The sequence below is a fragment of the Equus caballus genome, chromosome 1 (genome assembly GCF_041296265.1).
Source record: "Equus caballus isolate H_3958 breed thoroughbred chromosome 1, TB-T2T, whole genome shotgun sequence".
NCBI classification, from domain to species: Eukaryota; Metazoa; Chordata; class Mammalia; order Perissodactyla; family Equidae; genus Equus; species Equus caballus.
Window position 1 is genome coordinate 21,535,214 of NC_091684.1, and position 25,379 is coordinate 21,560,592.

Here is a 25,379-nt window from a genome sequence, read left to right on the forward strand (position 1 = left end):
ATTTTTAGTATCTTTTACTATAGATTAAGAACCCCATGGGGCCAGCCCGTGACCAAGTGGTTGAGTTCATGAGCTCTGCTTTGGCAGCCCATAGTTCACCAGTTTGGATCCTGGGCACGGACCTACGCACTGCTCATCAAGTCATGCTGTGGCAGCGTTCCACATAGAAGAACTAGAATGACCTACAACCAAGGATATACAACTATATACTGGGGCTTTGGGGAGGAAAAAAAAAAGGAGGAAGATTGGCAACAGATGTTAGCTCAGGGCCAATCTTCCTCACCAAAAAAAAAAAGAAGAACCCCCTTTGCTTTGCTTTTCTTTTTTTTTCTTTTGTGAGGAAGATTAGCCCTGAACTAACATCTGTTGCCAATCTTGCTCTTTTTGCTTGAGGAAGATTGCCATTGAGCTAACATCTACGCCAATCTTCCTCTATTTTATGCAGGATACTGCCACAGCATGGCTTGATGAGCAGTGCTAGGTCTGCACCTGGGATGCCAAAGCAGGAGCGCACAAACTTCACCACCACACTACCACACCAGCCCTCCCTCCTGCTTTTCTTATTTGTTGAGGAGACCAGGTGTCCCACCTTCCAACTGGATGATTTTTATCTCCATGGTGTTGTTTTGACATGTTCCTCTGTCCCCCGTATTTTCTATAAACTGGTGGTTAGATCTCGGGCCTGACATAGATCCAGGTTCTATTTTTGATAGTGCTGTGTACTTCCTATTGCATCACCTCAGTAGGCACATGATGCCTGGAAGTCTTTCTCTTTTGTGACACTAAGGTTGATCAGCGGGTTTGAATGTCACCAGCTGATCCATCCATTACAAAGGTTCCCATCAGCTTCACCTGATGTTCTTAGCGGCCGTTTCATAACCATGTTGTCTAAACTCATTCACTAGGGGTTGCAAAACGGGGACATTCCAACTCTATAATTCCTTCCGTATTTATTAGATAGACTTGCTCTGTAAAAAAGAACTCCTCATCAAAAATTCTGATACCCTAAGGTAACCAATAAGAAAGGACAGAATAAATGTCTGATTCTTTCCCTTTCTTGACTAATTTTCAGGATAAGTTGGTTCCCCCGCCTCTTCCACCGGGAACTACTGAATTTTTAACTCATGGATTTTGCACACTGTAATATATTTGATATCAATCCACTACAGTTGTTCTTTTTAATGCTCAAATTATTCCATGTTTGGGCACTGGGAAATGCTCGATTTGGCTCCTGAGTTCTTTTGACAAGACATGAGTGGTCTTTGATAGCTTCTTTGCTTTGTAATACAAGATATTCCAAAGCATTTTGTACATTTCCTGTCCCAGACCTGTAATCAGCCATTTTTCTGAGGATTCATAGCTCCTTTTTTTTGTGAGGAAGATTAGCCCTGAACTAACATCTGTGCCAATCTTCCTCTACTTTATATGTGGGATGCCTCCACAGCACGGCTGATGAGCGGAGCAGGTCCACGCCCGGGACCCAAACCTGCGAATCTGGGCCACCAAAGCAGAGCGCATGGAATTTTAACCACTCGGCCACAGGGCCAGCCCCCATAATCCCTTTTAGTGGGAAATTGTATTTAGAGGCCACAATCTGGACATTACAGGTGCTTATTGCTACTAAGTTGGTCGTTATTTCTAGGCATTTCAGTGGAAAAATTTAGGAAATATTTTTTCAATTGTTAAAGAGAAAATATATCACGAGTTCATACTATTTTCCAATTCAAATTTAGGATTACAGGATTTTTACTTAACATCTTTGAGTATAAAATTGCTGTCTCTTTTTTATTATACTAAAAATACTGGTTTCTGGTGGTTTTAACATAATTACTATACATATATAATCAATTCAGAATAGTAATATCAGTATTATTACTAACAGTATTACTAAAATAGCTTAAGATACATTTCAAATTTGTTTTGACCTTAAGATATATTCTACTAGAGATGTATAATCAAATTATTGTGTTTTAAAGTTACGTGAAACAATTCTGTGTGTGGTAAGCTACCAACTTAATACATACATTTGTTTCATTTAATCTTAATTTGGGGGAATTATTTTTTTAATTAAATTTTGTCTGTAGTTAAGAAAAATACTTACAGAGTTCCAAAGTCAAATGTACAAAACACAATACCTTCGGAAAAGTCTAGCTTCTATCCTTGACCCATCCATCCATTTCCTCCCCCTGTACAAGTTATCATTTTTATTGGTTTACTCTTTCATTTCTTTAAATTATAAGCAAATACATATGTATTTCTCAGATAAAAGCTATCTATTTTTTCTGCACCCTGCTTTTTTCACTTAAATATATACCATAGAGATCATCCCATAGCTGTATATAAAGACCATTCTCCTTCCTTCTTATAGCCATATAGCGTCTCATATTATGGATGTCCCATAGTTTATTCAACCCACTCCCTATTGATGGACATTTGGGTTGTCTCCAGTCTTTTGCTATTACAAATAATGCCACCATGGAAAGCCTTCTGCATATGTCTTTTCTTATTTTTGCCCATGGTATCTTTGGGATTGATCTTATAAGTAGGATTGTTTGGTTAAAAAATAATGCACTTGTAATTTTTCTAGATATTGCCAAATTCCCTTCCTTAGAAGGTACCATTTTTACATTCCCACCATAAGGTGGGGCCTTTAATTAAAAAAAAAAAAATCTCTGTAATCTCAGGGGGCTTAATTAAAAATCTCTGAAAGGGATTTTAATTAAAGCCATCTGATTCAATTATCTATGTTTTGGACAAAGGAAATGTCTTTTGGGAAAGGGCAGTGACGTGCTCAAGGAACTGCCCTCATCCTCAGCCTTTCCGGACTTACATGTGCACTTTGCACATGATTCTCTCTCCCTTGATTATGTCAGAGAAGTTAGGCACAGTACTAAATATTCAGATTGAAAATATCATACGTTAGTTTAGGTCTTTGTGAACTACAAGTGGTCCCCTGAATCGGAAAATCAAAGTTCACGGGGAGGGGGGCTTTTAGGTACTTTCTCCTTTCCTAATTGCCGTTCATCCTTTTAACAAATCACATGTGGGTTGTAACGTTCCCGCAGCCAAGTGCTGGCCCCTCGCTACACCCACACCACTGAGAGCATCTTTCCTGAGCTTCCCTTTCCCCATAGCATCCTCCCAGCGTCTGAGATTAGGCAGCACATAGATGCCATTGGTTCTCCCTGCTCATTTCTATTTGTAACATCTCTCAAGTCTGGTCCCCCTCCCCCATCACCACTGCAACTGCCTTAATACAAACAGCTAACACGTATGATACCTTTACGTGTATGATCTCATTTACTCCTGACAATAACACGATGAGGTAGATGCCCTATGTGCCCCATTTTATACCTGAAGAAATAGAAGTGCAGAGAGGTTAAGTAACTTGTCCACAGTCACACACCTAGCAAGTAAGTAGGAAGCCAGGATGCAAACTCAGGCATTCCAACTCCAATACCTACCTTTAACTTGTGCTATGGTGCTTCCTCATTTCAGACCGTCAGCACCTCTCATCTAACTAGTGCAGGGGCCTCCTAGCTGACATGCCTACCTCTAGCTACGCATCTACACAAACACACACACGCATGCACATGTGCATGCACACACGCACACAACTCTGCCAATTATCCTCTCTTCTCCAATACCCATGTAATCTTTCCAGAACACCGATCTCATTACATCAGACCTCTGCTTACAAATGGATACTCAAAACATAGCATCCAAACTCCTTACCTTGAGAAACACGTTTCTGTATCACCAGCATCCTGCCTTATTTCACATCCTCAGCTCTCACCACTCCCCAGCTACCCCATCTCCTATCAGTGCCCCTTAATTAGAAACACACTCTGACCTCCAGTCAAGTGGAATTACTCTGAGGCTCTCAGTTCACCATGTCTTTGTCATCTCTGAAAGTACATTCCTACCTAAAATGCTCTTCTCCCACCTTCATCTGGACCCCACCTTTCCCCAGCAACCTGACAAGCCCATAGGCATAGATTCAGGATCAGCTCAGACTGATCTCCTCAGACAGCTGACCCGTCCTTCCTGGAGCTTCTTCCCTCACCTGCTGTAACATGGGTCTCACTCTCACACCCTCAACCCACTCACCCTGTTCTCCACCTACATTCAGGCAATCATTTTATTAGGTTTTCTTTTTGTTTATTCTTTCAGTATTTTTATGCGACTAATGTGAATATCATATATATATATATATATCTGACATCATATATATAATATATATATAGCTCACATATGATCACATATCTCGCATATGAGATATATATATATATAAATAATCCTATTCTCCCCTTTTCCTACACAAAAGGTAGCAACAATACATACTTTCTGCACCCTGCTTTTCCCCCCATATCCCTGAGACTTCTCTGTAACAGCACACAAAGAGGGTCCTCATAGTATGGGAGGATGTAGCCAAATGTATTCACTAATCTCCTGTTGCTGGACATGTAGTTGTCCCAGTCTTTTGGGCCCCTATTTCAAGGGACTGAGGCGACCTAGGCCCCCGGCTCTTCATCCAACATCAAGACCCCACCAGAGGCACAGTTCATATCTCTGCCAAAGAGAGTCCAACTAGACTGGCCACTGCAGGAGCCAGGCCACAAGAAGAGCACTGAGCCATCGGTGCCCGGGGCCAGGGGGCAGCCCAGGTACTTCAGCTTCTTTAACTTCCAAGAATCACACAGGAGCAAAGGCTATGATCTTCTAACATCCTGCATATTCATTTCAGTTTCTCAGATCACAAAACTCAGATCCTAGAGCCTATGGAGTTCACAGCCTAGGTGGGCTCAGAGAAGAAACAAATGCCTCCATGTAACGATGCCTAAGCTTGGCATTTTTATTAACGGTTCACCTAGCCATTCTGCAAATATTTAGTGAGCTGCTTCTAGGGGCCAGGTATTGTTCTTAGGCACGAGGGGAGGGCGGGAATCGCTGAATAAAACTCCCCTTATCTTGTACAGCTTATGTGGCACAGGCAAGGTGGGAGGAGAGGTAATAGACAATAGAAACATAACAAGTCAAACAAGTAAGTTATATTATCTGTTAGAGGATGACTAGCGCTATGGAAGAAATAGAGCGAGGTAATGGAGACTGGATGGGAAGGGGCAGGATGCAATTTGAATAGAGTGGTCAGAGTAGGTCTCACTGAGAAGTCAGGGGCAGTAACTCATGTTCTGGGTGACTCCTTTTTGCAGCTGCCACAGGTCAACTCTCATTATCATTGCCACAATCAAACTGTCATTATCACAAACATCAAGGTAATAATAAAGTATCTCAGTGTCGCAATTGTGTTGTTTTAGAAATTGCCTGAAATAAGCAGAGTGCTTGCTTAGGGCTGAGAAACCTTTTATGTGATCCAGAAATTTCTGTCGTCAAAAGCTTTGACACAACGGGGGTTTAAGGGGTGTTCTACGTGGTCATTTCCACCATTTTTCCTATTCTAATCAAATCTCACAAAAGAAATTCCACCTGGAAATTGCCTGAACCTCTAAAGGCACAATCAAGTGCCTGGCTGGAGATGACTGAGTGAGGCAGAAAGTCAGGTTACATTATCACACGTGTATTCAGCACTTTATTCCTATCAATGCATGTTCACGAGTCATCCATTGATTCTTGTAACAAAGCCCACACCCTTTAACAAGCCCACACTCCATAAGAAGCCCCATATCCTATAATAACCCCCATACCCTACAATAATCCCCATACCCTATAATAATCCCACCCCCTGGCCCCCCTTTAGCAAATGTGGGACCTGGGAGACAAAGTGCCTGCCTCTGCTCACACAGTGGCTTCAAGGTGGAGCCCAGACCAGAGCTGGGGTTTCTTACTTCCTAGGTCTGTGCCTCCCACCCCTCCACTTATCCCACCTCTCCAAACATAAAGACAGAGGAGCTGGGTCTCTCTAGCCCTTTCAGACAGACAGCCTGAATAAAACCTTTGGAGAAAACCAAGCATTGGTCTCACATCAATTCTCACCCGTGAGATCATCCTTTCTCATCACAAAGTCAGTTAGATCAAAAGTTAGGTTGCAGTTAAGTTGCTCATTCTCTCACGTATTCAATGAACTGTGACTCAGGGCCCCTGCCAGATGCTGAGGACAACACTGGCCCTGCCCACAAAGACTTTGCAGGATCTTCAGGCGAGACCAACAAGAGCTGAGCATAGGGTAACTGCTACAGTGGGGGCCACAGGGCATTATAGGAAAAGGACACCCAACTCTGCCTTCCTGCATGGAGTCAGGGAAAGCTCCCAAGAAGGGGTGAGATCTAAGCAGAATCCACATAGATGAAAGGGAATGTTCGAGTTGAGGAGACAGAACGTGGTATAGGTAGAGAGAACAGGAGGACAGCCAAGACAGAACAGCAAGCCTGGGGCTAGACAACTAAATTGGGGCAGGTTCACAAGGGGCTTCGAAGCAGCCTGAATCTCAACCTACAGGCAACAAGCTCCACAGGGCTTTAAGCAAGCAGATGATAAGATGAAGGCTGCACTGGTGTGGAGAAAAGAAAGATCTGAGGACAAGCCCAGCTGGAGGCAGGAGGAGAAGCCGGGAGGCCTGAACTAAGGCTGTGGCAGTGGGCATGGAAGGGGAGGAGGGGTTCCAGAGGAAGGAAGGAGGGAGCGCAAGGTAGAACGGGTCAGAAGGCCTGGCTCTGAGCCTGGGCTCTCTAATCATTGGCTAGGGGACTCCGACCTACTAGTAGTTACTTAATACCTACCTACTCCACAGGGATGTTGGAGGATTGACTGGGATAAGCTAGGAGGTGAGAGAGGACCCTGAGAACTACACAGCCCAGCAGGAACACAGGCTGTCCACTCACCCCCAGCCAGCACTGCTGCATCTGTGGGCGCCTTACCACCAGCGGACTTCAAGTTACTCTCACAGGCACCTAAGTTTCCTCTGCTCGCTTAACTTCTCTAATAGATGAGGGGCCTTTGGTGAATCTGGTCATCCTTCTCGACCTGGCTTTCTTTTCCATAAAATAAGAGAATTTAATTAGATGAAGTCTAGGGTCCCTTCCAGCTGGAAGTTCTAAAGTTTTGTTGTCTTATTCACCTTGTGACCCAACTTCCCTGGTAATAATTTGTCAAATGAAAAATTATTGAAGGAACATTCATCAGTAGAAGAAAAACAAAAAAACTAAGATAATGAATGACTGGCTCTGAAAACTAAGATGAAAAATGCCTTGAAGGGTCATGCTCCATTCAAAGATACAGTAATAAAAGTTGAAAGGTGTTTTCACACCAAAAATTATTCTTATATACAACATCTGCGCTCCCAAAAGTTTAAATTGTCAATAGCCTAGATATTTACCCAAGAAAACTAGATGATATGTCCACATAAAAACTAGCAAAGGAATGTTCATACCAGCTTTATCTGTAATAGCCAAAAACTGGAAACAACCTATATGTCCATCAAGAGGTAAATGGAACAGCAATTTGTGATATATCCATCAGAGAGAATACCACTCAGCAATAAAGAGGACCTAACTTTAGATACATGCAAAAAAAACGGATGAACCTTAAAATCATTATGCCAATGGAAGCATCAAAGAATGGGAGAAAATATTAGCAAATCATCTATCTGATAAGGGACTGGTATCCAGAATTTATAAACAACTCTTACAATTTCACACAAAAGATAAACAACTCAATTAAAAGAGGGACAAAGGAGTTAAATAGACATTTCTCTAAAGAAGATATACAAATGGCCAACAAGCATATGAAAAGATGCTCAAGATCATCAGTCGTTAGAGAAATACAAGTCAAAACCACAATGAGATACCACTTTATACCCAGTAGGATGGCCATAATTTCAAAAAAAAGGGAAATAACAAGTGTTGACAAAGTTGTGGAGAAATTGGAGCCCTCATTTATTGCTGGTGAGAATGTAAAATGGTGCGGCCACTTTGGAAATTCCTCCATAACTTACACATAGACTTAACATATGACTCAGCAATTCCACTCCAAGATACAGACTCAAAAGAACTGAAAACAGATGTTCAAGCAAAAACTTGTACACAAATCTTCATCGCAGCACTATTCACAATAGTCAAAAGGTGGAAACAACCCAATCTATCAACTGATGAATGGATAAACAAAATGTGGTCTATCCATGTGATGGAATATTCTTCAACAATAAAAAGGAATGAAGTACTGATTCATGCTACCACATGGACGAACCTTGAAAACATTATGCTAAGTGAGAGAAAGCCTGATACAAAAGGCCACATAGAATATGATTCCACTTATATGAAATGTCCAGAATAGGCAAATCCATAGATACAGATTCTGCCATAGAGACAGAAAGCAGAGTACTGGCTGCCAGGGGCCTGGGGGGAGGAGGGAACCTGGAATAACTGTTTAATGGAGACAGGGTTTCTTTCTGAGGTAATGCGAATGTTCTGGACCTAGATAGTGGTAATGGTTACACAGCACAGTGAAAGTTCTTAATACTACTGAATTTCAAATAGTTAAAATAGTTAAAAAATGTGGATTTTATCACAATTTTTTAAAATATTATTTCCAAAAACATCATTATGCTGAGTGAAAGAAGCCAGGCAAGAAAAAGAGTACATACTGTGATACACTTTGTATAAAATTCTAGAAAATGCAAACTCATTTATAGTGATAGAGAGCAGATGAGTAGTTGCCTGAGAGGAAGAGAGCTAAGGGAAAGAGAGAAGGATAAATTATACAAGTCAGGAAGAAATTTTGGGAGGTGATAAAAATGTTTATTATCTTGATTTTTGATGGATGCTTTAATGTGCGCAGCTTAGTATACTTCAATTATACCTCTGTAAAATTGAAAAAAGAAAAAGAAAAGTTTGAAAAATTATCATTGGACCTTTAAATTCTTAGACAGTAAATTTCTATTTGAAATACACTGAGGAACTCACTGTTTAAAGGATCTTTACTGTAAACCCTTTTGAAGGTCAAATGCAAATAATCCTTTCCTGATTCACTGATTCTATTCAGTCTGGTTTTGACAGACAACGGTTTCTTTGAGCAAAAGATCATCTGTAACGATGTCTGCTAAGACTGTTCAAGAAGTGTGTCTGGTGGAGACGAAGCGAGTTTGATGTGGCCGTGGTTCAAATCGGGATTTCTTTTTGCTATTAATAGGAGCCTAAGACACTTTTCACCGTTGCTGAATCCTTGTTTTCTGAATTAGTTCAAAAATGGTCTGGTAGAACTTGGCAGATACTACTTTGCAAATCAAACTATCATATCTGTTATTATTTTAGCACATGCTGAGAGGATTACAAGTGTTTATATACTCTGTGAGCATCAAATTCAGGTCTTGCCTAACATGCATAACATGCAGAATAAGACAGTGAATCAAATGCCAGAGTCAGATTTGCTGGTGGAATGTAAATTGGGATATGGATTTCACAGCAAACCAAAAGGCAGATTCAAAGCTACAAGAAACTGAAAAAAAGAAACAGAAAAAAAAATGTTCTTAGTTGGATTGCTTACTTTCTCTCAAATTAAATTGGACTTACGTTCAAATTTATTTCAGCAATTTTTTCCATAGTATTTTCTTTTTAAGTGGTGGGTTTTCTGTAAATTATTTTGAGGGTGGATATTTACATAGACATGATATGATCAAATGAATTTACATAACATTCTCCCATCCCCACCCCAGCCCACCAGTTCTTTCATAAATAATATTTCTTTTAGCTTTGCTGAGTCCTTGTAAATTTGTGACTTGATTTCCTCATCTGTAAAATGGAGGGGGGGGGGGAAATAACAGCATTACCTCACAGGACTATTGTTGGATTAAATGATTAAATGCATTAAACACACATAAAGTGCTTAGAATAGTAGCTGGCACTCAAGAAGCACTCAATAAGTGTTAGTTGTTATCCTTGTTGCCTTTATTATTTAATTACACTTAATAACAATTACTTCATTACTGTTGTTCCCTTTTACAGATGAGGACACTGAGGCTCAGGGTTCGTGGTGGCGAAGCGGAACCTAGACCAGAGACATGCCTGCTGCTGATTCTCCTCAGTACTCCCCACCACCTTCCCCACCCTACATATTTTGTGCATGAAAATAAGAGGACCAATCTGGAAGAGGCAAAAATAGCTGTGTAACTTAAATCTGAAAAGCATGAACAAACGGGCAGTCAGAGACCAGCTCCAGGGCTCACCCAGTTTAGGCTTCAGGCAAGTCATCAGTCATTTTTAAAGTCAGCTTCATATAGTGATTTTGAAAAGGAAGATAAAAGGTTTTTGCAAAGAGTCAACATAGCTTCAAGAAGGAGCCTGAAAAATTGTGTGAGCTAGCAAAAATCACATTAGCATCCATTCACTGCCATTAGCGTTAAAAGGGATTTACATTCACTTTGTACGGACATTAAAAAGCACTGCAGGCCGTGACAGAATGCCGGCTGTAGGGGTTAACAGGGAAGCGGTGGGTCCATCAATTAAGTTCCCATCAAGTCAGGACTAGAAAAATCCAGAGGCCACAGATAATTTCTACAGACTGGTACAGTGCAAACATATACTCAATCCAATCCATTCTAAAGTGATATTTAGTTATTGTTCCAGTTCCACATACTTCATCAAAGGGACTTTTTAAGAATATGGTCAAATTAAAAGATAAAACCACTAGATGAAAGTTTGTTGGGAAACGGGATGTTCAGAGGGTCCCACGGTGTCACTCCCATAGACAACGCACTCACCACGAAGAGAAAAATGTCCCGTTATGAGGGAGACATCTGGCAGTGACCACCTTGACCAAGGGCTCAGACTTAGGGGAACACATCACCCACTGCATATCCTGGCCAAAATGCTCAACCTGAATCTGGCCATGAGGAAACCATAGACACATCCAAATCATTCTTCATTCTACAAGACAGCTAGCCTGGACTTTTCCACCATGAAGAACAGAAAAAGGCAGGTACACTCGCTAAATTAAAAGAGACATCAGGAACAAATGCGCCTGTGAACCTGAACCAGCAAGGGTTTTAAAAACAGCTAAATGAGACATTCTTCTGGAAATTAGAAAAAGTTAGAAATCTAGTATTTATTAGAAAAAATATTTAAAGTAAGACTAACTTCCTTAGATATGATAACAGAATTATGGTTATGCAACTTACTTTTGAATTGCTCAAATATATATATATATATATATATTTATTTATTTATTTATTTATTTATAGAGAAAGAGAGAGAGAGAGAAGAGCGCACACCTGAGAGAGCAAGGAAGAGCACAAATGCAGTTCCCCCCAAATCAAAGATTAATACGGTCAAAATTGTATCCTTGGTTGAAACAAATCTGAAGCAGAATGAGTGAGGGATGAGGCGGCAGAAGTGATCCCAGGCATTCCTGTTACTGGCTTGGGAATAAGAAGTGAAATGTGTTTGGTTTCCTATAAATAGAAATATTAGTTATCCTTTTACCTTAAAAGGTCCATCTTTATACCACAGCTTGAAGGGTGTCAAGAGGACGTTTCTGGGTATAAAAGGAGAATGAGTCTTGGGTTTTTCCTATTAAGGATCTGAAAAAAAGTCACCTTGAGCCACGATGAGCAGAGGAGAAAATGCGATGCTCACTTCTGTTTCGCAGGGAGGAGCAGACCTTGAGAAGCTCTGAAGGGACCCAGTCTACTCTAAGGGCCGAAAAACCAAGACGGGAGGGAGGATAACATACCCAAGGATGGTTTTAAAAATCCCCTTGAGGGATCTGAGAAGACTAGAGCCAGTGGATAAATGGTTAGTTTATGAATGGCCTCCATTTCCAGGCAGACAAAAGGGTAGCCTAAGCAGAAAATACAGTAGAGGGAAAAATGAGGATTCCTATCCCGGCCTGACCACTACCTCACTACGTGACCTTGAACAATTCACTTGACTTCTCTGATGCTCACTGGCCTTACCTAGTGAAACAGGAGGACTGGGCTACAGCAGCTCTCAGATGCCTTCCAGGTCTAAAATCTAAGGCTCTGAGGGGCAGTCCGGTCTTCAAGACAGGGCAGTACCAATGTGTAAGGTCTATTCCTATCTTTGTTTTAAAATAGTTTTTTTAATCTTATTATAAAATGAATACAGGCTCACTGAAAATAAAAATAGAAAGTATAGAAAAAAAAGAAAAGACAAACGTCTATAATTGCACCACCCAGAGTTAGAACTGCTGTTAACATCTTTATGTTTGTTCTTTAGATGTTTTTCCAGGCTTACAAGCCCCCCACACACCCAAACACATTTTTTTAAAAACATGAGATCCCTGTACACGTTATTTGTAACTTTTTTTTATTTAACAATATCATGTGGTTTGTATTCCATATTAATAAATTTAAGATAATGGCATCATTCTAATGGCTGAGTGGTACACGCCATTATACATGCACATGATTTAAACTGAGAAACATCTAGATGGTTTCTAATGTTTTGCTCTTTTAGAAAATGCTGCAACAAACATCCTTCTGTTCATCCTTACTATGTATATAACAAAGTCTATAAGTCAATATTTAATCACACAACTCATCTCCCTTTTTATGCAGAAAGTTACAAAAATATCTTTTCAAGTATGAAATAAAGGCTTTCCAGCACTCCAGGCTTTCAGTGACTCTGCTAGCCCAGGAGGACGCAGGGCCCCCAGGAGACCCGGTCCTGAGGAGGCTCTGGAAACACGTGGTCTCTTCGATTCAAGGAAGCCACACGGAAACCTGAGGCCCAGCTTTTGGACAACCAAGATCTCTTCGCAAAGTGTTTTCAGGTCTCGAGCTCTCGACAGTCTCTGCAGCCCACGCAGAATGACAGTGCGTCACTGTTTACGGAGCCGGAGCCTGAGTCTCGGCAGCAGCCAGGCTCCCAGAAGATGTCTGTAGGTTCTGCGTTTACATATCTGCCTCTAAAACCAACATCACCAAATATACTGCCATCTGCCTGTGTTTAAAACAATCCAGTTTAGACATGTGAAAATGATTGGATCTGTCTCCTGAATTGAAAACAGTGCTGTTTTTTGCAAACTCAAGTATTCACTGTAACGTTCCAAAATGAGTGCTTTTATTTTAAAAAACTTCTATTAGAAAGCAATATAAAATGTCCTCCTTTTTACTGACATTAGCGTCTACTTTTCTGACTTAAAATTATGGTGCTGATCCAAATATTCTTTGCAAATATTGGAAAAGAGAAAAAAATCCTCTTTTTGTGGTTACTGTTGTTTTCATGAGTGAATGATCTCCCAAACATGTACTCACGTCCATGGCTAAAATGTCACTCATGTGGGATATATTCTCCATCACATATGTACAGGAGGAGAGGGGAGGCATTCTACACTGATGATCACTCACCAATATTCCTGGAGATTCACGTAAATTTAATTCTTGGAAGGAACTGCCATCGATCATTTCCAATCCCTGGAGAGGCTGGATTAGGAAGGTTAATTGGCTTGTCCAGGTCACCAGCTCCCAATCCAGGTTTTCTTTTCCTTTCTGACTCTCCTTGTCAGAAACCCAATAATTAATTTAGAGCAAAAATGCTCATTTTACACTTGACAACGCCAGGCAGGTCCTAAATCGTTCTATTCAATAATGAATTCAAAATAAACCAAAAGAAGTGACTTGGTGAAATCAATACATCTTTAAAATATATATTACCTTGTCTAGTCCTTCAGTGTCATGACACTGGAGGTCAGGCTTACGGGTGGGTCTAATAAGAGCCAAAAACATATTTGGGAGGGAGTCTATAGACAACTTGCAGAAGTGAAGAGTATTTAAGATGTCCAGACAGTGTGAGTGGAGGTTTCCACGTTTGGGCCAGAGCGGGAAGTAGTAACTGAAAAGTGAAGGGTCATTACTGTGATCGAGAGAAAGCAGGTGCAGAGAAAGGACAGGAGCAAATGGCCCTGGTGCATCCTTAAAGCAAATACCCACATGAAAGAAGGGAAAAGTGGCGTGAAAACCATCTTCATGGGGTGACGACCACCCCCCAAACACACGCCTGACCCTCGGCCTTTTGTTTCTGAACACGTGGAAAGATTTATTCGGCAAACCTAGCTACAAGTTATTAACACGTCCTCATGCAAGTTGCTTAAACGGCTCCCTTTGTGCTCATAAAGCACATTCGCAGCAATGTGTACCATCTCCCTGACTGATCTGCTGTCAGCGAGTTGGAAAAGTTGCCTTGTAAACCATCAGGGACTTATTTATCTTATAAAATCCAGCAGGAATCTAGGAAAGAGGAGGATCAATTAACTTGGCTGTAACTTCTGCCGCTGTAAAGACTTTATCATATTAGATGGAAACCAAATATTGGGGGGAGGGGGAGTCCTTCCCTTCCACCTCCTCCTCAAACAGCTGGCAGTGATGACTTGTCCCCAAACTTGCTGTCTGTAAATGTCAAAGACTGAAACCCTAGTTGGGTGGAATTTAAACAGTGACCACCCATTGAGCCAGACAAAATATCAGCCCACTGCCGACACCTCCTTGGTGGTGCTGGAAACCAAATTCCCATTTCTGATTCAAAGTGCACCTTCTTAATTAAAGTCGGGATATCCCAGTCTTCTCACTGGTAGGAACAAGCAAAGTCAGGCTTCCAGGATAACACATATATCACAATGATCCTACCAGGCTCATTAACCAGAAGGGAATTGCCCTGGGCTCCTTTCTACAAACCACTAATTCCTGCCTTTGCCCTGATTCTGGAATATGGATCACTTTACTTTCTGCAAAACTGTTCAGTGTGCTACCCTAAACCCAGCTACCAGCCACTCACACCAGCTGTGGAGACACAGCAACTTTCCCTGTTAAACTAGATAAAATAATATCAGTTAGACCCTCGCAAACAAGGTAATTACTGTGGCAGGAAGTAAAAATCAGATTAAGTGGGATTTTGTGGCACAGGAGACCCCTTCAGGCATTTGTCTGGAAGGGGGACCAGGGTGGATGAAGGGAGGATGGAGCCCTGCCTCTGAATTTCTCTTTGGAGCTTTAACTCCACCATCTCAAGCTTCTTCCATTCTTGCTTTCCATGTTTAGTTCAGTCCATTTTAATTCTATCCCTTGATTAGACCCTTATTCCCAACATTTTGTGGATTCTTGTTTATCAAAGCTGTGAACTGAGCTGTATTGGTTTGTTTACTTGAGGACTAGCTGTTGTGTGCAGAGAAGAAATACTAGTTTAACTGGAGTCAAGAACCTACAGCCACAAGAAAAATAAATCAGATTGAGAGAGAGAAACTGGATAATGTGAGATCATTTCACTCTGAGTCAGTCCTGGGGGGTTTTCTCCCCACCGGTAACTATTAAGGACAGACAAGGAGATCTTAACAGATCAGAGTCCACATTCCAATGGACAGACTTGGGCTTATAAAATTATTAATTTGATAAGCTGCTAAGGACGTAGCAGAAGAATAAGTGGATAGAAGAATAAAATGGGTGATAAAATTTTTCTTCTCTTCTTTCCCCTACAGCACTGGCATTAGAACAGCTCTGTGCGCACCATATGTATAGTCATTTTCCATGACTAATGGGAATAATGCACTGCATTTCATAATACTGATCTCTTTGGCAATTTGAGAAAAACTCATAACTGGATGGCTACACTTACTATCTAAAAATACTTATCACAACAAACCCTCAAGCAAAATTTCTTTAAAAAAAAAAAAAAGTACCCTTAAGAGGCTTTCTAGAGAAGCACAGAAACTTTTCAGAATGCTAAGGCAAGAACCACCCTCTCTCCTCCCCTGTTTTGGGTAAATGCTTAATCCTCTCAGATGTTTTCTCCTGTCGAATGCTTGTCTTACGTGCAGTTTAAGATGGTGTTTAAAATTTTCAACATTCCTTCTACAAGTGGATCCCTGTTTCCCCTAAAAATGGACTCAAACTGATGTTAGAAACTGGCACAGATGTTAGAAATTCCATCCTCTTTCCAGAAAAGGACCAAGTGTGAATGTGAGGTAATGTCCCTTTTTGGCAAGTTCTTATTTCCTCCCCGATTCTGGATGTAATTGTCTGCATGCCCATCAAAGTGAGTGGACATCACACATAACTTGCCTGCAAATCACTCCCTGAGAGTTACGTGGAGGTGCTTCCAAATGCAGAACGTCTGTAAAATTATCTGCAATCAGAGTGACTTCTTCTAACACTGTCTGAACTGTGTCAGGGGAGCACTTTGTGCTGAAAACAGTCAGCCAGTGTCCTAATGCTATGCAGAAGACTATAAACTATAGAAATCAAAACTAGATTTTAATTTTCATAAGCCACAAGTACATGCAGGTGACACTAGCTATCAAATGCTAACCCAAAACTTTTTCTATTTTTATAATTGATTTTTATTCATTGCTTGTCAAAATAATCTGGAAAGGAAAAAATAAGTCATCTATACTCAACTTAAATATGCCCCTTCATGTCACGCACTAGCCAGGAATATTTTGCTGGAAATCAAATAATTTTAGGAAAATCGCCTATGTGTTCACTTCATAGAAATTGTGTGTGTGCTTGTTTGGTTAATTTTCACCATGATTAGTGGCACACTTGGTAACTGACTCCAACATTTCACACAGAGTTGAGTGGTACTGTTTTCATTCCGAAGAGAACTTTAAAACTTACAACCTAAAATTTAAATTTCTGATGTTCAACAAGGTTCATAAATAACTTCTTATAAATCAAGAACTAGGTTTGATTTTAAAGCACAAAATTAAAACATAAAATACTTTTGGAAATAAAATATTGTGAATGTTTGAGGAGATAACTCTTTATAAAACATTCGCCAACACACACTGTTTCTTTACTTCTGATACTATGGAAAATGTAGGTACTTTAAATCCTCAAATTATCCCAATTCCCTAAACTCATCCCAAATCTCTTCCTAAGGTGTTATTTATATTTCTCATTGCCCGTATGTCTTATATAATGATTTACATTTATTCAATAATACCTCCATATTGGCCAACTTAGAGAATGCATGTTTAAAACAAAGATCTTACAAGATATTAGTTATACGTGTCTAAACATGACTGATAACCCTTATAGGTAAAGCCAATAATGGCCAGGGGTCAGGGGTTAACAAGAGCAGAAAAGTCATGGACAGTTCTTGACTGAAGCTAAGAATGCAATAATAAGAAAACTAAATATACCTGAGTAGAACAAAGGCACTTGACAGAAATTAACTTTCGATGCAATCTTCATAAGGACCGAGGCTGTCTTCCACAAAACAAACACCAAAATCAGTCTCATTATTCATCATCACACTTGATGTGTTTAGTTACTTAAATGCAGTAGATAGCAGTTCTCTTAAGACCCAATATAGCGTACATGAATAGGAATCGGTTTGCATTGTGATCATGACTATTATTTTAACAAAGTCCTTGACTTAACCCAAAATGAAAGCTGTTATTAAGAAATGAAAAAATTTTGTAATTCTTAAACGCTATGCAACACGAAGAAGATTGCTATCTTCATCATTTGAAAGAAATCAAAACGTCTCCTCTTATGAATTACTTAATAACATCACTAAAATAACTAAAGAAAATGCAGGTTCCCCAATAAAATACATTTAATATTCGATCCACTAGAGGAGAATTTCATCCACAGTTCTAGCTCACAAAATTCCCCAAATCAAGAGGCAGACAACTTATTTTGCGGCTGAGGGCAATCTCTTCGCTACATTTTCTCAAAGATGGCTGATGCAAACAGCACCTCAGAACTACACAAAAATGGTTGCTCAGATTAAATTATGCAAACGTAGTTTCAAAATAAGCTGCTCAAGTTTCAGCGCATTAACGTTGGACCTGCAAAGCATTTGCCATGTTACTCCCGGTTCCAGCGGAATTTCAGTGGGTACTGAAAGGAGCGAAAACCCCAAATCATCCTTATAAAGAAAAACTTTGAAACGTAAGCGCACAAACATCAAATCCCACAGGGACATTCACCAGCCCTAGACCTGACCCCTGAACACAGATCTGTCACTAACGCAAAACAAGGCAAAGCCATCAGGCATTTCTTGAGATCTCATCCTGGACTGCAAGCAGAAAGGCCATCTTCGAAAAGCCTCAGTATTATCTATTAAAGTAAGATAGTCCAGAGACGGGATTTTCAAAATGGGGATGAATTTATAGGGTAAATTATTAAATAAGGTAACTGAAATACACTTTAACTGATCCATTTTCCACAAAATGGCATTTATTTTCAACCAGGCAACATTTCATAATCAGACACCCATCTAGAAAAATTTTTCTGTGGACATAAAATTCCTAGTTTTTTCCTAATTAAAAGTAAATGATAGGAAAATGCAGGGTGATTACAATACTAAAGCAATTCAGTAAACTTCATGTGCAGCCTAATCTGAAGCCACATGACACTGGTAAGGTAAGAAACACATTAGATGTCTCCCAATTAATAATTGGTCATTTAGGGTTTTTTAGTAAATAAACTTAGGTTTTAAACACTTTTTTCTCTGTTGACATATTTATATTAAGGACTAAAGAGAAATTGTCAAGTAATGATGTACTTAAACTGTCAATCATATTTAGTAAGTCAGCTGAAATAATTTGCAAAACAATAGGAACAGAATAACAATATAAAATATTTTCATTTTCAAATGTTGGAAACTTGTTAGTAGTTGAAAGTTATACAAAATGAAACTAAAGTGAAGAGTTGTCATAAATGGAGTTTTCCTTTTCTACCAGTCAAAAAATAAGGAACCATTTTGTTCTGAAATATGATACCAGCGTCCTTTGATATCAAACTTGAATTTTCACAACTCTGTTATTGTCAGTCTTAAAAGCAATATTTAAATGCCATTTACTTCCATTTACACCCCATCACTGGTGATTTCTCTTACTATACTTTCATAAGTTTATATAACTCAGAGCATCAATACAGCAGCGCTGGAAAACCTCCGCTCTGTTCCATACGATTGATTTTGCTGTGCTCGTGTGTATTTCTCTAGTTTCGTCAGTTTCGTCCCAAGTATTCATCATTCAGACTTTCTCCTACACTTCTTAAACTAGTTTTGAGGACTTTATGACAGGCTGAGGAAATCCTTAAGAAAATAAAGATCCTTCAAACAAGTCAACATTCTAGGCCTTCAACTGTCAAACAAAATCTCGAAAAGAATGAACAAAACATCACCATCTTACTTTTATGGCCCCCAAATGAGCCAGAAGAACTTCTCAGAGCCTTGTTGACCACCCCCAACCTACTCACGCGTTGGGAAGGCCGACTCTGAAAATTTGCGACCCAAGTCGCACAGTTCACCTGAATCACAAGATGGTAACATTAACGGTAAACGGTTGCGCAGCTAAGAACTCTTCGGAAGGGCCTTCTTGAAAAGTGTAAACGCTTCTTTCAAGACAAAGCAAAATGTGTTGTTTACAAACTTCAGGGGCCCCATGAAGGATGGTTTCTTCCTGGCGGCATTTGACTTACACCCCCTCACGCGCACACACACACTCGCGCGCTGTTCTCCATACATTCCATCGGCCTCTTGGGACCAGAAAGATGAAATAGACCCTCTGGTCCATTTCCCCCCAATTTGAGCTACTTTAGTTCAAAATATCCAGTAATATCCCTGAAGAGAAGAGAAAGGAGATAAGGAAAAAAGAAAATTATTTTCCCCACATAACTTGGCTTCCCTCACCCCAACCTCACAAACAGCCAGAAGGAGACCGACTTTGCCGAGAGAGAGGGCAAGAGAACTTCAAACGCCAAGAGGCCGAGCGAAGTTTAGCAGGGACAGGAGAGATGAAGCCACAGAAGGGGGCGCCCGGGGCGTGTCCCCCAAGCGCACCCCCGGTCCCCGCTCCCCTCTCCTTCCTCTTACTTTTGGATGATCTGGGGTAGGCCGGCTTGGGGCGGCGGCGGCGGCGGCGGCGGCGGCGGCTGCATCCCTCGCGGGCCGGGGGGCGCTGGAGGCGCCGGGGCACCGGGCACGCTGCGGGCATCTCTGTCCGGTTGCTCGAGGCCGCTGGTGTCCGCGTCCTGGCTCATGGCTGCGGCCAGCACCATATGAGGCGAGACCGGCCCCGGCTCGCGGCAGGAGAGCGCAAGCGAAGGGCGGCCCCGGGGCACCGGCGCTCACTGGCCGGGGTCCCCGTGCCCAGTCCCCTTGTCCTTCCCGGTGGCGCGGGGAGGAGACGCGAGGGGCGGGGAGGAGGCAGTCCCGGCGGCGCCGCCTCCTCCTCCTCCTCCCGCCGGTCCCACTCTCCCGGCCGGGCCCCGCGGGGGTGGGGGACAGGGGGCGTTTCCCGGCCGGCGGGAGCGGCTCTGCTGCCCGGGGCTGCTAGGCGCCGGTGAGGTCCGGAGAGCTCTGCCCGCTGACCGCGGGCGCGGCGAGCGGGGAGGGAGCGTGGCGTGTGGCACCGGCCACCGTGCGCCCTCAGGGTCCCAGGCCGGGCGCTCCGCTGGGCAGCTGAACCGCGTGAGACGGCGAGACGCACGCTAGCCCGCCGCCGGCTGCCCAGCTCTCGCCTCTCGGCTGTCCCCAGGGACGGCGCGCGCAGCCTCTCGCCCTCCTGCCAAGAGCGGCGGACGGAGCGCGCCCGGGGCGTCGGCGCGCATCGCCAGTGCGAAGCGCGCCGGGCTTGGCACCTTCCCGTGGCCGGAGCCCGGCCCCGCGAGAGAAAAGCCCCGACCCTCCCCCTGGTCGGTGGGCCTTGTAACCCCGGTCTTAGATGACCAGGCCCTAGGGCTCTCCAAATTGGCAGTTCCAGCTGTTGATTTCAGGGGTCCCCAGAGGCAGCCGGTGGGGCCGCCGTGGTTTCTCTTCCTTTTTTCCCGTCTTCTCTAAAAGACCCGCCACGATTTCACGAACGCAAAGACAAAACCAAGCATACGCTTTATTCTTGTTATTTATTGGCGAAATCTCAGTGGAAAGGTAAAGAATGACAAGGAGAGAGATCACCGACATCGCGTAGCCACCACCACCGCCTCTAAAGCTCTGTTCGTTGCCTGGGAGCCCGTGTGCGCCAGTTCACCTGCACACGTCGGTTCACGCCTGTGGATACGCGCATCCTGCGCTGGGAGCCACCTTGCAAGGTGCAGCTTAACGTCCTGGCTCGCGGCTGAAGGTGTCGGGACGCACCTGGTGCCGCAGAAACATTTATGCGCCGGGCAAAGTGGTTACCCTAGAGATCCTTACCGTCCTTCCGGCGTACGGACATCCTGCATCCTGTCACGGGCAGCCCCGGGAAGCCAGGAAAAGCGTCCCTTGGGTGCTTTGGAAACCAGAGAGCACGCCAGGGTGCCCCACGGCCTGGAAAGAAGTTTGCTGAGGGTCTCAAGCCCATCCGTGTCCTCCTCTCGCGGCCACGCGGAGGAATACTCTGGAGATGGGTTCTCTGAAACCTGGCAACTAATTGAAATTCCTGAAAGATGCTTTCTTCTCTCCCTAGACTGTGAGTTTCTGTCAACTTCCCCACCAGCGTCAGGAAGCTTAGGCGCCCTTGATTTCTGTCGTCCTACCTAGATCTTTCCCCTTCTTCCCTCTCTCCTACAGATAAAATGTCCTGTCCACTTTCTGTCTTCCTTCCTCTCTCTCTCTCTCTGCTCCTACAGATAAGATGATACATCAATTACTTGTATTCATAAAGATTATTAAAATTCACAAAATTGCATCTCACCAAAAAGAACAGGTAAAGAGGTAGTGATTGTTGTCCCCATTTCACAAATGAGTCATCATCAGCGTGATTTGTCCGACTGTACATGGTTAGTAAGAGGCCGTGCCAAAAAGAGGCTTCTCAGGCTCTCTGAGAGGTTGCTTCATCATCCTTAGTTTCTATCACTAAAGTCCTGAATACAGTTTCCATAAAACTCCTCGTCCCACCGGCCCCCACCTTCTTGGTTGAGAGAAATTACCTGAAGTTAACATTGCACCTCTCCCAGAAACTAATTTTTAAAATTTTCCATATGCTTGCATTAAAATGTCCCTCTGAGAATCGTCCGAAACCTTTGTGAAAAGGGCTTTGCAGTCAAAAAGAGATCTGTTCTTACCAGCGGAGGCTTATAAACTGACTCAACCTCTCCGAGTGTCAGTTATCAAATATGCAAGTTGGCAGTGATGAGACCCCAGCTTGCACAGTTGCTGTTAGGACTACACATAGTGTATCTTGCATATTTGGTGTGGGAGATATTCAATTCGGCAGTTATTATAAATGTGATTCCTAATATTCCAACGGTGTAGCCAAATAGAACAACGGATCTCAAACTACAGGAAGCTGAGTGCCTGGCAGTCACAATATTGATATAACTAAATCCATCCCCATAACCTTTCTACTGGCAGAAAAGAAAGACTATATTCTATGAATGCAGCTATCTACATCTCAAAAATATCGTGTTAGCATATGGGACAAAATAATAACAGTGGGTAAACCTAGGTATTCATTAAGCTTTCCTTGCATCCTTTCTGTAAGTTTGAAAATTTCAAAATAAAAAAAATTGAAGAAATTAATAATTCACAAGGTGTTTTCCAGAAATCCCATTCCCATGATTATAGCTTAATATTTGCAATTTATGTGTTATGTACCACCTGAAATTCGAATGGAAGCAGATGCGAAGGGAGAGGGGAACGCTGCAGCGTAACCCTAAAGCTGGTTCCTGCCCTACCTCAAATCCCCACAGAATGGTGTCCAGGATTGTCTCCAACAAGCATTTCCATTTTGCCACTCAAACATTAAATGTATTAAGCAGGCCCAATGAAAACTATTTTTTAACTTATGTTTTCTCACTTCTTTCTGGGAAGAATGAGAAAGATCCGTCGCTGGGGTTGCAGCCATGTGAGAAACTAGCAGTCTTGCTTCTGCCTGCCCTGTGCGCTCACCACCCCCACCACAGCACGGTGTGCTTCACAGTTACTGCTGGGGGGTCTCCTGACTTGACAAGTGGGGAGTGTGACTTGTTCGTCGTGGAGGACTGATAACATCTGTCTTTGTTCCACTCTGCAGAAGCATCCTGTCCCTCCTGACCTACCAGCAGACTACGATCAGGCAGTGGGGCTTTTGCTGTCTGTGAACACACTGAACATTTAACAGGAGTCCGCTGCTAAGTGCTTTCATAGATTATTACTTCCTTCATACTCACAGGAACCTCAGAAGGTAGCTACTGTTATCCATGTTTTAGGACTGAGAAAACTGAGGCTCAGATGGCTATACCCATTTGCCCGCATCACCTGGCTTTTAAGGGGCAGAAGCAGTGAGGTAGACCTCTCTGCAGTGAGGTCCACCTGACCCCAAACCTCTCTCCACTGCCTCGGTGACAGACACACAGCTGAGGTTCCCACCTGTCTTCTTTTGCTGTGATCCTGCCTGCATTGTCCAGAGAATGTAAAATGTCACCTGCATTGTGACTCAACTCCGCCATTCATATCTATCCAGATCAGTAAATTAATAGGAGCGATCCAAATTGACACCTTACAAACAAGAAAATTCAAAGAAATTAAGCAGCCTGGTGGGAGGTAGTAGGAAGGAGTGGGAAATAGACCTCAGGTCTTATTACTACTGAGGTCATTCTCCAACTTGCCAGGGGCTCTGGCACTCTGGCTTGTTTTGTAATATTAATCAATGTTTGCTGGGGTCCAGGCACTAGTTCTAGGAGCTTTCTCATGCCTTATTTCATTTAATATCACCAGTTTGCAGGCAGAGAAGCTTCGTGAACCCGCTCAAGGTCACAGGATAATAAAAGTGGAGCCGAGGTCCAGACCTTGGTGTGACTCCCTGCCCTCTGTCCAAAAGGGAACTAGCCGGCTTCTCAGGGTGATTGTGAGCATGCGTCTCTGGAGATGAGATTGTTTCATATGTAGTGCTCTTCCACATTTGTTTACTATTACTGTTGTTTTTTAAATAACAGTCTACTTCAGTATATTGTAAAGTTTGATAATACCCAGAGCTGGTGAAACAGCAGGACACAGACATTCTCTTACACTGTGGGTGAAGGTGTCAGTTGCTGCAACCTCTTTGGAAGTGAGTTGGTGCTATTAAAATTGCAACAAAGGAAACTGACTCAGCCTTTACCCATATCCTATTGGTTTATTTGTAGCAACAACCAAAGCTCCATGTACAAGGGAGTTCGTTGTGGTGGTGTTCATAATAGCAAAAACTAGAAACAACCAAAGTGCCAAGCAGTGGGGGACTGGTTACATAAAGGATGGCCCCTAACTACGAGAGAATACGCTGTAGCCCTTAAAAAGGAGGAGGTAGATTTCTACGTCCTGGTAGGGAGAGATTCCAAGATGGAGAAAGGAGAAACATACACATTTTCTTCCAAGGAGAAAGTTTCAGTTCCTCAACAGCATTGCAGTATGATTAAATTTGTGTAAAATCAAAGAGCATAAAACATTTCTGGAAAGTCATAAAAACAATTGATTACTAACAGTAGTTACCTTGGGAAATTGGGATGGAGCAGAAAACTTTTTCTTTTATGACCTTTTACATTTTTTGAATATTTGGAATAAAATTGTATCAATTATATGTATTGTTTGAAAATTTTTTACTATGAATATGTGTTTTTTATTAACTGACAACAAAACAATTGTTTGTTTCTTCTACTAGTAATTCTTAACAACTCTCAGCACATTAATAGGATGTTTGTTTTGAAAGCAAAACTTCATCTGCAGGAATGAAGGAGAAACACACTGGACAATGTATTGTCCAAGTAGCTTCTTGATATCCTAACAACTCCAACAGAGACAGTTGAGTAATTAACTCATTAAGTTGCCAACAGTCAAGTTGATACAGTTACAATCTACTAGTTTGACAGTTAAGGATAAATATTAAACAACTTATCAAAGTTAGTCATAACATATTAACTGTTATCTGAGTGTTGTTAATAACAGTTATCATTTCTTGAGTATTTCTATGCCAGCTTGTCTTGAGTACGTAATGTTTCTCATTTAATCCTCACAACCACTTTATTAGATGGTTGTTTTTATGCCCATTTTACAGATAAGAAAACTAAGGCTCAAAGAAGTTCAGCCACTTGGCCAGCTGCTAAGTGGAGGAGCTGCAGAGCTAACCCCAGTCTCTATTTTTCCTAGGGTTGAACTTCTAACTACTCTGTGTGGTGACATGGTGTTTCTTAGTGTAATGGGGCTTTTGAGACGACACGCCCCTCTACTAAATCTTAGCGGGTTTGACCCTCTCTGCTGTCTCCATTATCTCACCGTTTGGTTTCCCATCCCTCCACATGACCTGGCTTCTCTTTTCCATCCCCCTGAGGTAAACTTTATCTATATGCTGGCTCTAAGATATATAGCATAATCTTTTACTTAAACTCCATGAAATCCCTGCAGACATTTTTAAACAATCATAAAATAAAATCTTATGCTCGCTTCACAAAGGATTGCCTCTCTGAAAACCCAGGAGAGGCAACGGCTGAAGGATGCTGTTTAAAAATAATATGGTTACTCATGGAACTG

At 42.1% G+C, this 25,379-nt stretch overlaps 1 protein-coding gene and 1 long non-coding RNA gene across 4 annotated transcripts in view; one reads left to right on the plus strand and one right to left on the minus strand.

The window, feature by feature from the left end:
* RBM20 (RNA binding motif protein 20) overlaps positions 1-20,171 on the minus strand; it is a 189,328-nt gene extending 169,157 nt beyond the window's left edge. The window contains exon 1 of one of the 3 annotated variants that reach the window (XM_023639475.2): positions 19,794-20,171. In XM_023639475.2, the coding sequence (XP_023495243.2) occupies positions 19,794-19,978 (185 nt within the window). In that variant the 5' untranslated portion in view covers positions 19,979-20,171. Of the gene's footprint in view, positions 1-19,228; positions 19,410-19,793 lie in introns of those variants that run through there. The other 2 variants (XM_003363408.5, XM_023639481.2) reach the window with 2 other exon arrangements.
* A 27-nt stretch (positions 20,172-20,198) lies between these two features.
* On the plus strand, positions 20,199-24,432 carry LOC138915292 (uncharacterized). The gene is made up of 2 exons (XR_011421020.1): positions 20,199-21,366; positions 22,912-24,432. It is a non-coding gene; the product is annotated as an uncharacterized lncRNA (long non-coding RNA).
* The last annotated feature ends 947 nt before the right edge of the window (positions 24,433-25,379 follow it).